This window comes from Mus musculus, chromosome 12 (assembly GCF_000001635.26).
Source record: "Mus musculus strain C57BL/6J chromosome 12, GRCm38.p6 C57BL/6J".
Lineage (NCBI taxonomy): Eukaryota > Metazoa > Chordata > Mammalia > Rodentia > Muridae > Mus > Mus musculus.
Window position 1 is genome coordinate 75,980,422 of NC_000078.6, and position 14,279 is coordinate 75,994,700.

Here is a 14,279-nt window from a genome sequence, read left to right on the forward strand (position 1 = left end):
TGTGATTATTGACATATTGAAAAGCAGGAAGATTTTGAGGTCTGACACTGTACCGTATTCTGCTGAGTCATTGATCAACGGATTGTTTTTGATTCCTATGCCACTGAATGTCAAATTAAAAACACCTGTAGAATGTGTGTGTGTGTGTGTGTGTGTGTGTGTGTGTGTGTGTGTGTGTGTATGTTGATATGCCATAATGTGTTTAAGCAAACCCCTTTAAAGATCCTTTAAGTTGGGTCTAATTCCTCTGTGTTTATTGTAAAGGCCACAGCAGTGGGTTTGCTCAGGGCAAGAGGAAAAGAGCCATTTCCTCCTCATTCATGGCCACTCAACAGCGCCAATGGGGAGGGTCTTTTCTCCCCCCCCCACCCCCCCCACCCCAAGCGTTTCTCAGCTGCCATCCACTCGGAGTCTCTGCAGTTCTGATGTGATCTACCTGCCCCCATTCTACACTTTGAGCATTCCATTTCACAGAGCTTCCCTGCTTCCGGTGCCAACCACAAGTTGTGGGATGTCACCTGTGTTTTTGACTATCTGGCTACCGGAACAACTTCCAGAACCTTCCTTAGTGGCGCACAGAACTCAGGGAAACACTTAGGTCTGCTGATTCATCAATGGAAGATATAATAAAGGATACAAGTGGAGAACAATGTGGAAGGATGTGTGGGTAGGGGTGTGAGGATGGGACAGCTTCCTTGGCCTCCACAACACACGGCCCTGTGGGTGCTTCTCTTGATTGGCAATCTGGGCACTCTGACCTTATCTGTTTCCATGCTTCTGGAGGCTACAGTGACCAATTAAGCAAACGTGGCCAACTCGGCCTTCAGTTGGTCTCCCCTCTCTAGGGATCGGGAGGACAGCGTAGGAAAGGCTGATGCAGATAGTCCCAGCCCTCTAGTCACATGGATAACTCTCCCCCGTGAGGCTATGCAGGAGTCCACCAAGAGACTCTTAGTGCAAGAGGTCTGTCTCCGGAATGAGGCCTCAGGTCAAGTATGAGAACAAACTTTTGGCCAGGTGTGGTCACACAGACCTATAACCCCAGCATTTATGGGGTAGAAAGAACAGGATGGCAGTAAGTTCAAGGCTAGTTAGGGCTACATAGTGAAGCCAAATACAGATACTAAATAGTTCTCAGCAAAGACCCTATCACCACACACACAGTTGCCTCTTCAGGCAATGGGTCAGCTGAAGAGACGTGAGCTGGTGGGGGTGGTCTGTTCTAAAGAGCCCACCGATGGCTGATGATACTTGTCACTTCGTCTGGGATTATGTGGGACAGATGGAAGCTAGAGAAGGTAGATGGACTATGCAGAGAGGCTACTCGGGGATGAGAGTTTTGGGGACACTGTTGATTGACTGTATTTGATGTATGTTTGACAATAAATCACTAAAAACTGGTTCTTTTCTCCTAGGGAGGAAACCGTTCTTTTATGGATTCTTTATGAGTTCTTTTTTGATGTAATTTTAGGCTTCTTCACACAACTCGAAAGAATAAGGACCTGGTCCAGGCCGAAATCCAGGCACAGCAGTCTTTCCTAAAGGAAATAAAGGATGTGAAGCGTGTATTTGAACAAATCTCAACTTCTTTCCCAAACTTGGCACCGGAAGGCCACCCAGAACGGGCAGAACAGTTTGAGGTGAGCAGGAGAGAAGAGTTTGTGTAAGTGGCTAAAACTGGTCCCCGGTCTTCTGTTGGAGAGAACTCATTAGCCAGGGTTGGAGGGGTGGTCCAGGGACACGGGGAGGTAGGTGCACAGGTGGCACACTGTGCGCAGAGTCAGGAGGGTGAGCATAGCTAGGAAACAGAGGGAATTGAAGCCATGCTGAGGGACAGGTCACTCTGCACTCCACGACCCTGTTTTTAACCATGTTTCCAGTGTGTTTGGGGATCAGAGGCCTCGGCTCACAGATGAGAATATTGTTTGGACATGGCATCTCAGCTCTGAAAAGTGGCATGCACATGGACGATCATGTTGAGAGCTCCTTTCTTCAGAGTCACCTTTCATCCTAGTCTTAGTCCAAAAATGACTTTGGGAACTTTTTTTTAAAAAATTAATTTAATTTTTAAAGATTTACTTATTTTAAAATTTTGTGTATATGAGTGTTTTGCTTAAATGTATGCATGTATGCGCACCATATATGTGCCTGGTGCCCATGGCTGCCAGAAGAGAGGGTTGGCTGCCCTGGAACTGGAGTAGCATGGCTGTGAGCCACTGTGCGGGTGCTAGGAACCAAATTCAGCTCCTCTGCAAGGGGAACAAGAGCTCTTTACCATCGAGCCATCTCTCAGCCCCTCTTTTTTTTATTCATTATAGCTATGTGTGTGTACTTGTTTGTTGGAGCTCCTGGGACCAGAGTTACATTTGGTAGTGAGGCGCCATGTGAGTGCTGGAAACTGAACCTATGTCCTCTCTAAGAGCAGCCAGTACTCATGACCACCAAACAGCCGCTCCGGCCCTGACTATGAGGATTTCATGCAAAGCCTCATGTCCTTGTCAACCACACAGCCCTTGGTTATGGTGTGGAAAAGGGAAGTCTACTGTCAGTCTCAAAAGTTTTGTCTGTGGAGAGGCCACTGTCTCAGTCAGTAGCTGTGGACTGAGACCTGGGTAGGAAGAACAGAATGCCGCCCCCTGCCCCCCACCCCGCCCCACCCCCACCCCACCCGTGACTGCACCACACTGCGCTTTGGCTTTCCCTCTCTAGGCATGTCAGTCAGGATGGAGGATAGAGACCAGGCAGGGTGTTCTCATGTCACAGGATTGAGACTGGGAACTGGAAACTCGGGGCTGGGACTCAGGGCTGCCCAACAGTCACTAGAGAGCCAAAGAAAACAAAAGCCCAGAAAAGTCAGTAAGTAGGTAGGTTTTCCACTCAATCTTTGGGAAGCTTTCCCAAACAGATGACTTTCTCCTTTATAATTGCTGCAGGAGAACGCAGATCAGATTCTGTTTCTAGGCCACAGCCAATGGGCCATTTGTTCAGTGCGCTTTTATCTCCTGAAACCTACATTCTTTACCAGGAACTGGAACCCTCCCTTTTGAAAGGAGTAGGGCTCTGCCTGGCTGTCTAATTACATGAAACAGACACTTTTGCTTCGAGCACCCGTGCTCCCGGTGGCCTTGACTCATTATGATGATAATGTCGGAAGAAGTGGAAATCGCAACAAGTTAATAACAACATGGAAAACCGTCTTTGAAACTTCTGGCCACTTGTTACTTTTTAGCCAACTGGAGGCTACTGAGAGCCAGTCAGTCCTGGTGGGCTCCAGAAGCAGAGGCTGTTCTCATGTCTTTCTGGCAAGAGTCTGACACCATGAAGAGCTATCAAGTTCGATTCTTACAAATCAGAAAGCATCGGCTGACTAAACCCCAGTATCTCCTGGGCTTAATCTGTGTGTATCAATAGGGAGGTTTTGTCATGTAAAGCTGGCTGGTTTAAATCCAGAGGACCCTGGAAATCTGCTTTCACTTTTCTTTATGGCTAAACGTTTTCCCAGGTCCTGTAAGTATTGAGACTCTGTTGATGGTTTTAGGAGCTGCGGAGCATTCTTCAGAAAGGCAAGCTGAGTTTCGAGAACATTATGGAAAAACTGCGCATCAAGTATTCCGAGATGTACAGCATAGTCCCTGCGGAGATCGGATCCCAGGTGGAAGAATGCAGGAGTGCCCTAGAGGATGCTGAGGAGAAGGTACTGAGGGTGTGTGTGTGTGTGTGTGTGTGTGTGTGTGTGTGTGTGCTGTTGTTGATCGGCATGGGTGAATGGAAATAAGAAATTATCCTTTGACTGTCACTTTTAATTTCTCTACTTTCAGCTCTGCCTGGTTTGATGGAGCTCATGTATTAAGTAATGAGATAAAGGTACTAGGAATAAATTGTGTAGGTACCAGAGTTTCAGATCATCTGTTGTTTTTTGTTAACCAGTTATCTTAGTTTTCCCTCTTTACATTTTAATAGTTTGTATAATCTTTTACTTGACTTGCTATTATTATTATTATTATATTTTTACATTACTATTTACTCTAAAGATCTTTAAGAACTGGGGACACGTATAATATTTTGCTTTGAAAAATATTCCCCCCCAAACAGTTCAAGAACAGCCAAGGACAGTAGGAATATAGATTTTGTTGCTCACTTGATAACATTTCAGCACGTGATGTCTGTTTAATGGTGATGTGGATAGAGTTCTCACAAAACATGCTGGGAAAAACTTTTCACCTTAGCATGCAGGTCTGAAGAGAGGGTGTGTATTGTTCTGTTGTGCTGGAAGCGGGCACTCAGCTAGACAGTTTTATTAGGCATTTCAGACCAACAGAAGAAAACTGTGTTTGGTCCTATGTCCACCGGAGAGTTTTATGTTTTGTCTTTAAAGCTTAGATTTCCCATACCTTGATAAGTAAAACAAGCTGCCAGTAGAAACATACACTAGAAACATCAGAGAAAAACAGGGCTTTCTGTTAGCTACTGGGAGGAGGTTGTTTTGCCTAGATGGTAGAGGGATGAAGACTGCCTTTGCTTTTAGAGTGGCCTGGGAATAAAGTTGGTTATAGTGGACACAACCAACTATATAGATATAGAGAGCTATATAGATTTTCCTGTGAAATGGAGATGCATACAAGAATCAGATTTCAAACTTAGACACTAGTGCTGGTTATGACGGCTTATACCTGTTATGCCTGCATGCCAGAGGCTGAGGCAGGAGACTGCTATGTATTTGGAGGCCTGCTTGGGTTGCAGGGTGAGACAAGCAAAGGAAATGAACAAAGCCCTCAGATCCTAGCACGTGCCGCCATTAACTGATTCCGAGGCGGATTTCTCATAACATGTTATTTGTATATAAGCACACAGTCTCCTAATATGTTAGAACAGATATTTTGATTTAACCCATTAGCCTATTGGAACTCTGCTTAAGGATTGCTATTACTACTTCTTCTTCTTCTTCTTCTTCTTCTTCTTCTTCTTCTTCTTCTTCTTCTTTTTGAGACTACCAAATATTTTGAGAGAAACTCGGTGTTATTTTTATGACTTTATGTGAAAATCCCTACAAATCAAGTTGATAATTAAAAAAAAATAGTCTTTCATGTTTAAGGGTGAAGTTTTCCATTATGAACTTGTATGTTTGTGACAAATGGAAATGATTTTTATTTTGTCATGATTCTCAAGGAAATACAAGGGTCCAGACCACAGCCACATACGGTATCGTGTCTGTAATTCGGATGGCTGCTTACCTCTGCTTCATAATCTTGCCTCGTGTGTCTAAATAGTAGTATGAATTTCAATCAAGAGAGTCACTGTCCATATCAGCAATTTCATTATTTGGTACTGTATTACATAGGCTAATATTAATTAACTTTTAAAATGTATATAGGGTTAAAGTGAGAGCTCAGAGGCCAGAGAGATGGCTCAGTGATTAAGAACACTTGTTGATGTTACAGAAAACCCTGGTCCATTCCCTAGGACCTACACGGTGGCTCACAACCATGCTTCTCTCCAGTTACAATGGATCTAATGTCTTCCTCCAGCCTCCTCAGGCACCAGGCACCCACATGGTCTGCATACATACACAAAGCAAAATACTCTTACACATAAAATAAAGCTAAAATACTAAACTGATATTTTAAAATAATGATCTTTATTATGCTATATGGTCTACGAATAAAAATATAATATGAAGGTACCACCAGCTTACTGTGTGACAAAGCTTACCACTGGGAACCGGAGGCTTCTAGGGTCAAGTTCTACCAACACTTTAGTGTGTGGGCTTGGCACTGAGTTAGCCATTAGCCCAGGTTTCAGCTTCTACAAATCCATCTTTATCTGCACTGGGGTAGTTTCTGCCTCAGCTTGTGTGTATAGTATTATGTGGATATCTTATGGCTACTTATCAACAGTAGCTTAAAAAATAAGAAAACACACTGGCAAGGCCTTTGAAAAAACACTATATTCAATACTCTTAATCTTTCCTAACACAAGTTATTTTCTTAAGAAAATCATTTTAGATTAAAAAGAAAAAAGTGTTCTGCTCAGTGGCCAGAGTTCTGGTTGCTAGGAAAACACACTCGAAACAGCAGAGGCAAAAACAGGGCTCTCCATCACTAAGAAATAGTCTGAGGAGGTTTCACCTAGGTGGACAGGAAAATAGAGATTATATTTGTTTTAAATTGGCCTAAAAATAAGGTTGATCTTGTTGAACACAGAGCTGTGTCGAAGGTTTTCTTATAAAGTTCAGTAGGTCTAAGGAAGCTTTTTCTATTAGAAAATTCTTTCCTATTAATAATTTGATGCTTCAAAGACCCCTCTCAGTAGTACTTCCAAATATAACATAAGTTTTATTTAAATAAATTTACTTCTAGATTATACTAAAAAGGTCAGGAAACAGCTGCCAACACAGACATGCGAGTCTGCTTATCTGGCCTGTCACTAACACGTTAACAGTATGGTTTAGAGCCCCCACCCCATGTTAAAATATTTTCAAGTCAAAAAAGTGAGTACTATTTAGAGTCAAGACCTGAAACTGTAAACCAACTGTGACTTTCTCCCTTGTCACAGATGAGCAGTGAAGTCTCAAAGAGCTCACCATCAAGCATCATGAGGAGGAAAATAGAGAGGATTAACAACGGGCTCCATTGTGTTGAAAAAATGCTGCAACAGAAAAGCAGAAACATTGAGGAAGCTCACGAAATCCAAAAGGTAATGCACGCCTTAAAGTGGCTTTGGGCGCACGGAATTCTATCTCACCCCTGTCCCCGCCATCCCAGTCAGGAATTGCTCAGTCAGCCCAAGGTGAGTTTTTTGGATAGATCTGAAGCTCCAAGAACTGGAACTGGGGCTAAGGGTGTAGTTCAGGTTGGTAGAGAGCTGATCTGGAACACACAAAGCCCTGGGTGTGAGCTCCAGCACAGCAAGAAACAGGGCATGTGGCACATGCCTGTGGTCAGAGACTCAGAGTGGGAACGGGTAGCAAGGTCATCCCTCGATACATAGGGAGTTTGTGGCCAGCATGGGCTGAGGTCCTGTCTCGATAGATGGAGGGACGGAGGGAGGGATGGATAGATAGATAGATGGGGTAGACAGACACACACACACACACAGACACACACACACACACACACACACACACACACACACCTTAAACTAATCACTGGATCATCAGAAAAGAGAGGTCATCACAGAGGCATGAAAGCTCGGGTACATGGAAGCCTTATTCTCAGGTTTTGCTGTCTGGGCACTTGCCCTGGCTCCTGACTCCCTCATACTATAGTATTCCCACAAATAAAGAAAGGGACAGTAAAGATCTTTCTGTGGGCAGTCTGAAATCAAAAGTGAATCGGTTAGGTCTGAGAAATAGTAAGTTTTTCTTTAGATTGCCAAGGTTAAACGAGGACACAAAAACTCCGCTCTTATTTCCCTTCTGAAATTGCTTAGGAAATAACTTTTTGGTAAAAGTATAGATGAACATTATTCTATTTCCATATCCCATGTTAACACCTGCCTGTGGATTCATGTTGCCATCTATACTTTAGGAAACCTTCTAATGGGGGCTTCCAAAATTGGATCACTGTTAGACACAGTCTTGATTCTCCTCTCCTCTCCTCTCCTCTCCTCTCCTCTCCTGCCCCCTCCCCGCCTCTTTGAGACAGGGTTTCTCTGTGTAGCTCTAGCTGTCCTAGAACTCACTCTTTGAACTAGGATGGCCTCAAACTCAGAGATCCACCTGCCTCTGCCTCCCAACCTCCCTCTGTCCTGGAACTCACTTTGTAGACCAGGCTGACCTCGAACTCTCGAACTCAGAAATCCGCCTGCCTCTGCCTCCCGATTGCTGGGATCAAAGGTGTGCGCCACCACGCCCGGCTCACCACGCTTGGTTCTTAAGCAAAGGGACCAGACCTAGAAAGTCAGGTTTTTGTTTTCCCAGGCTTGTTATTATACAAATATTAGGTAAGATTTGAACATTTTACCTTTGAAATCTTCCTCTGCCCACCTAAGTTCTGATTTGAGCTCAACCTATTAGTTTCTTGAGTCAACAGCAGTTGTCGAAACTAATGCATATTGAGAACTCTCCAACACTCTGCCAATTCCTTTGCAATAAGACATTGTTGTTAATTTTATTTTTGCACTTCAAGTTGCCTTCTGGATCCATGTATGTGTGTGTGTGTGTATGTATGTGTGTGTGTGTGTGTGTGTGTGTGTGTGTGCATGGATACACAGACAGATAAATCTAAGTTGTTCTTTCTATGTTTATTTGTATTTGCTTTGGGAGATGGAATTAACACCGTCACCCAGGCTGGCCCCAGATTCCTGATCTCAGGAAACCCTCTTGCTTCCGTCTCCCATGAGCTGAGACTAAGGAACACATCACTTCCCGGTTAAATAACCTATTTAAATCCTTCTGTGGACCTCCTGGCTTTTGCTTGTTTGGGCTCAATGGGCTTTGTCCACTATCAATTGATAGCTCACTTCTACTGAAGTGGATATGGTTAGAATTAGAGAGTGAGTCCCAGTTTAGACAGCAAATGGTTGCCGGGTGTGAATGAACCGGTGTGCCTAGGATGATGTCTTGGCGTGGCCAAATGCAAGTGCCGTCTGCAAACTAGTCCTTACCCCGTCATGGAGTCTTCATTTAAATTAACTTAGCATTTCCTTCTCCAGAAAATATGGGATGAGCTCGACCTCTGGCATTCCAAGCTGAACGAGCTGGACTCTGAAGTTCAGGACTTCGTCGAGCAGGACCCAGGACAGGCGCAAGAATGGATGGACAACTTGATGGCTCCTTTCCAGCAACATCAACAAGTATCCCAGAGAGCAGAATCCAGAACCTCGCAGCTCAACAAGGTGCAGCCACGAAAGTCGATAGCTGCACAGCATGGTGGTTCCAAGAAGGGCTTAAACAAAGCCAAGCCAAGGGTGACAGTCAGAGGTAGCCAGTAGTGTCATGTTGGGGCCATGCGTCCTCCCCTTCTCTAACTGGCAGAGTGAGACCTCAGCAGGAGTCCAGGCAGTTGTGTTTCCCTAGGTAAATGAAGACCCAGGAATGGGCACGTAGGCCACGCTGTCTCCAGAGCCTGGGAAGGCTGGCAATGAGAATGCAGTGTGCCATTTGGGAACAAGGTCCTTCTCTATCCCTAAATAGTGGCTATGTTTGTTGAGTTCCAAGTGTGATCCAGCTAGGACAGGATCCTGAAATGGGATATGATAGGATCAGGGCCTGAAATAGAGGAGAAAGTACAAGCCCTGTGTTCAGAGTGAGGCTGAAATGGGACTAGTCTAGTTGAAACACTGACTGGGAACCTTTGGCGAGGCTCTGACAGGAACTCCTTAAACCCTTTTTTACCAGTCGAGGACAAGTTGGAAGGTTTTTCACTTGGAGCGGGTGGGCCTGTGTCCTCAGCCATGATAAAGATCCAAAAGGCCTGTGTCTTACTCAGGGTTTCTATTCCTGCACAAACATCATGACCAAGAAGCACTTGGGGAGGAAGGGGTTTATTCAGCTTACTCTTCCACATTGCTGTTCATCACCAAAGGAAGTCAGGACTGGAACTCAAACAGGTCAGGAAGCAGGAGCTGATGCAGAGGCCATGGAGGGGTGTTCTTTACTGGCTTGCTTCCCCTGGCTTGCTCAGCCTGCTCTCTCATAGAACCCAAGACTCCCAACCCAGAGATGGCACCACCCACAAGGGGCCTTTCCCCCTTGATCACTAATTGAGAAAATGCCTTACAGCTGGATCTCGTGGAGGCATTTCTGAAACTGAAGCTCCTTTCTATGTGATAACTCCAGCTGTGTCAAGTTGACACAAAACTAGCCAGTACAATTGACCCCTTGTCAACTTGACACACAAACACATCACTAGTAAGCCTCAACCCTTACATTCTTATTCATCCCCAAGATGAACTAGTAACTACCCTCCTACAAGCTTGCTTTCCATTTTTTCCCTGCCCACAGGCCACGATCAAGATGGAAGAATACAATGATCTTCTGAAGAGTACAGAGGTGTGGATAGAAAAGACCAGTTGTTTGCTGGCCAACCCTGCCTGCTATGACTCTTCAAGGACCCTTAGCCACCGCGCCAGCACCCTCCAGGTAGGATCTCCAGGGTTCTCTCCAAGCCAGAGAACCTACAGAGTGAAGAGGGGCTACCAGACCAGCAGCATCTGGGCTTTTTACGATCCATTTTGAATGAATTTTTATCATAACCATGCCAAGATACAGAGAGAAGCTTGGGATAGTGACAGACATTAGACAGGGAGTTTGGAAATCAGGTTCAGGGTCTTCTTGTCCTGTGGCGTGACTCTTTTAATGCAATAGTTATATATTCCATGGGCCTCAGTTTATGAGGTAAGATGCCGTGCTAGATGGTGGTGTTGAAGGTCATAGCTCACAGAGTTCTAAAAAGATCACCACTTTTCTCACTACCTGGGTGCAGGATCTGTGTGCTTCCCTCTCTCCAGTGTTCAGGCACGAGTAGGAATGAGAAGAGGTAGCCACATGGCTCATTTCGTTATGTCACATGGCAATGTGACTGTCAGTCCTATGAGTAAGATGAGGTAACCACATTGACCACTGGGTCATGTCACAGGGCAAAGGCAATGAGATGGTCATTCTTATGAAGGCACCACCAGTCACAAATACTCAACGCCAAGGATTCTGAGTAACAGACTCTAGATACTCCTGCTGCCTTGAAGAAGATAGCCACCATATTGATAGGATTGTGGGAACAGGTCTCCAGATTGGCTTCTAGAAGTTGAGAGCAACTTCTGGCTCTAACATCTACCCTGTGTCTGATAGCTGACCATCAACATCTTAAGTGAATCTGAAGGAAAACCTGTAAGAGGTCTGCTGTGTCCTAGCTTGACCTAGAACTTGCCATGGGTGAGGCTGACCTTGATCTTCTGATCCTTTTGTCTCTGTTTTTCCTGTGTGGAGATTACTGGCATGTGCCACCTGGCCTTGTTTATATGGTGCTTAGATTAAAACCAGGGTTTCCTACAGGCGAGGCAACTATTGTGCCTTCTGAGCTACATACAAGGCCCCATCTAGATGGCTTTATTTTTTATTTGCTATTGGACACTTCTATACACACATGTATATAATGATTCTGGTCATGTTCACCGCCATTACCCTTTTTCAACTCTCCCTTTGAAAATCTTCATCTTCCAATAAGCCCTCTCCTACATTCATGTCATTAAAACAGAAAACAAGCGAGCCCAGCTTGGGTAGGTGCATGGGCAGGCTTGTCAGAGGTTACACCAGTGAAGAAACTGATACCTCCCCCCCACCCCCAACAGCCAGCAGGAGGGAGGCCTTCTAACTCCCCTGTGCCCTAGATGGCCTCTCAGGTGCCCCCTTGTGGTTCTGTGAGTAGAAGCCCCCCTATGCCAGCCTGAGCCCTGGAACATAGCCATATAAATGTCTGATTTGGGTCTAACATGCCATGCCTCAGAAGATGCTGTCCTTCTGAGCATCCCTCTCTTTGCCAGTCAGAGAGACAGAGCCAATGGAAGTGTTTCTCTTTTTGGGGCCATGGCTGCCAGGGGTTATCCAGTGTCTGGTATTGACTGGGTTGATTGTAAAGGTGTATTTTCTTTCTCTCATTAGGTCTGGAGAAAGAGTCACTAAGGAGTTCTTTCATAAGTTTCCATAGTAACCAGACCTCAAAGACAGTCTAAGTCCTCTATATATTTAAGGTGGCATGGTGTTCCCCTGATGCCTAGCCTTTCCTTCCTGACAATCGAGATTTGGTGGCACATTTTTGTCCTATGGGACCCGCTGTCCATTTTTGCCCACCTACTCCTTTTCTTGTCCTTGCGTGTGATTCCTTTTGTCATCCCCTCATCCCCTGCTCCCTTCACATACCTTGTGTTGACATCCCTACAATTTTAAATCAGTTTTATGACTCACCATTTTTGAAAGTGTTGTTTATTTTTATGAGTGTATTGCCTGCGTGTATCTGGGTGCACTGTGTGTACAGTGCCAGTGGAGGCCACGAGAGGGCATTAGATCCTCAAGAGCAGGAGTTAACAAAAGAGTGAGCAGACCCGTGGGTTCTCTACAAGAGCAGCAAGTGCTCTTCCCCACTGAGTCTTCTCTCTACTCTCCAGCCTTGCCCCGCCCCCCAGCTCATCTCGACTTATTTTTGAGGCAGTCTCATGAAGCCCAGGCTGTCTATGAACAGGGTATGACACCTCTGAGCCTCCTGCTTCCATTCCTTAGTATGAGGATTACCGACACACGTCACCACACCCACTTTGGATTTCTGTGATGCTGGTGACTCATGCTGCGACTTCTCACAGGCTAGGCAAGGTCTCTACCAACCGGGCCACATCAGCAGCCTGAACCTCACCAAATTTTGAGAGTTTGCAAAGACAGAAGAGAGCAAAGATGTTCTCTCTTCTCTTCTCTCTTTTTTTTTTTTTTTTTTTTATCTTTTGATTTTAAGTAAGCCATGAGCTCAGGAGAAAGGATATTTCTGCTCCCTTGTGCTGATGTCAAGTGTCTTAGCGTGAATGAGTTTCTCAGACAGTTCTGAGACATTCTAAATGGCTAGCCTGAGCAGAGGAAGTAAGGCCACACAGTAGATCCAAGTAAATCCTCATATGGGCAGGAAGAACTAGTCCTGTATGAAAATCACATTTTGTCTTTAAAATAGCTGTCCTGGGCCTGCAGGATGGCTCAGCAGTTAATGGCGCTTCGCCACTGAGCCTGATGACCTGAGACCCACATGGTTTAAGACTGGAGCCAGCTCCTGCAAGTTGTCCTCTGACCTCCACCCACACGCTACAGCATTCACGTGCTTCTTCCCACATGCACTGTGCACCCTTGCATACTGTGTAAGGAGTAAATACTTAGTAAAATATTCCTTTTCATTTTCTGGCATTATTTGTTATTTTTTTTCCTTTGGTTTAGGTTGTTTTGGTTTTGTTTTTTTAAGGCAGGGTCTCATATAACTTAAATTGACCTTAAACTCCTGTATCCCCCTGCCTGCATCTCCCAAGTGTTGGGGTTACAGGCATGTGCTATGACTGTCAGCATTCTCTACTAACATAAGAAAGGTCTATCTTGCTGGGCATAGTAGTGAACCACTGCAAAGCTGTGGTTAGAAGGCTGGGTTGGAGGACCAAGACCAGCCTGAGCTATATAACAGGTCCTTTGATTAATTTTTCTTTATTTGAATTGCGCATTCACTTATCACAATGTGCCTGTGAGCCCTCCCGTTACCGCAGCCATCAGTAGTTGGCTCTTCCCATTGCTGAGTGCTGCTCTAATGACTGCAGCAGCCTGCTTATTCCTTTACCATCTATCAGATACCTGGGTTGTTTCTCTATGTTAGCTGTTGTCCTGTAACAAGCTCCAGAAAAATTTGAAATCTTCAGACAATCAACATGTATTATCTGATAGGGGTCTAAGAGCGGGTGCTCAAGTCACATCCTGCCCCCAACCCCGCTGACTGTAGAGCGCTCATTGTTTCGTTCCGAACACAGAAGTGACCAGGACCTAGAACTTCTGAGACAGTTCACTACATTCTCTTGGATCTGAGCTTGGTGGATTCGTTTCATCAGAATGGCACCCCCCCCCCCCCCCCGCTTTTCTTCTTGTTTATCTAGATGGCTCTGGAAGATTCTGAGCAGAAACACAGCCTTCTACATTCAATTTTCACGGATCTAGAAGACCTGTCAATCATTTTTGAAACAGATGACTTAATCCAGACCATTCACGAGTTAAGTGACCAGGTGGCCGCTTTACAGCAACAGATAATGGAGGCCCTCCCACACGTCCAGCAGGTGGCAGATGTAAGTGACCGAAAAGTTGTGGGTTCCCATGTACTGTGTCCTGTTCATTGGGCACATCATACCAGGAATCACCCTCAAATCCTATGAAAGCGCACTAGGCAGATACATTTTTAATTGATGATATTTCTTGAGTTACATTTTACTTTGTACAACTATAGCAAGATTCATGTTCCCGTCCTTCACCCAGAGTGGTCTCGCGCTGGGGATGAAGAATCCTGATAAATATGCTTGCTATTTTTATTCTCTCTCTAACCCGATTCCTGAGGTCAATTCTTAGTTACGAGCCTTTCCCAAAGCAGTAGCATGCTTCTATGACCTTTGATGGAAATGAACTTATGATGTATTCTATAGTTGGTATAGATTCTTAAATAGTAGGTGAAAAAAAATTTTAAGCTGGGTGATGGTAGTGTACATCTTTAATCCCAGCACTTGGGAAGCAGAGGCAGGTGGATCTCTATGAATCTCAGGCCAGCCTGGTTTATAGAGTGAGT

At 45.0% G+C, this 14,279-nt stretch overlaps 1 protein-coding gene across 1 annotated transcript in view; it reads left to right on the top strand.

The window, feature by feature from the left end:
• The window catches only part of Syne2 (spectrin repeat containing, nuclear envelope 2), a 292,611-nt gene that overhangs the window by 162,104 nt on the left and 116,228 nt on the right, over window positions 1-14,279 (top strand). The window contains exons 53-58 of the mRNA NM_001005510.2: window positions 1,472-1,640; window positions 3,539-3,694; window positions 6,553-6,693; window positions 8,653-8,835; window positions 9,944-10,081; window positions 13,603-13,788. Coding sequence (NP_001005510.2) covers window positions 1,472-1,640; window positions 3,539-3,694; window positions 6,553-6,693; window positions 8,653-8,835; window positions 9,944-10,081; window positions 13,603-13,788 — 973 coding nt within the window. The remainder of the gene's footprint in view (window positions 1-1,471; window positions 1,641-3,538; window positions 3,695-6,552; window positions 6,694-8,652; window positions 8,836-9,943; window positions 10,082-13,602; window positions 13,789-14,279) is intronic.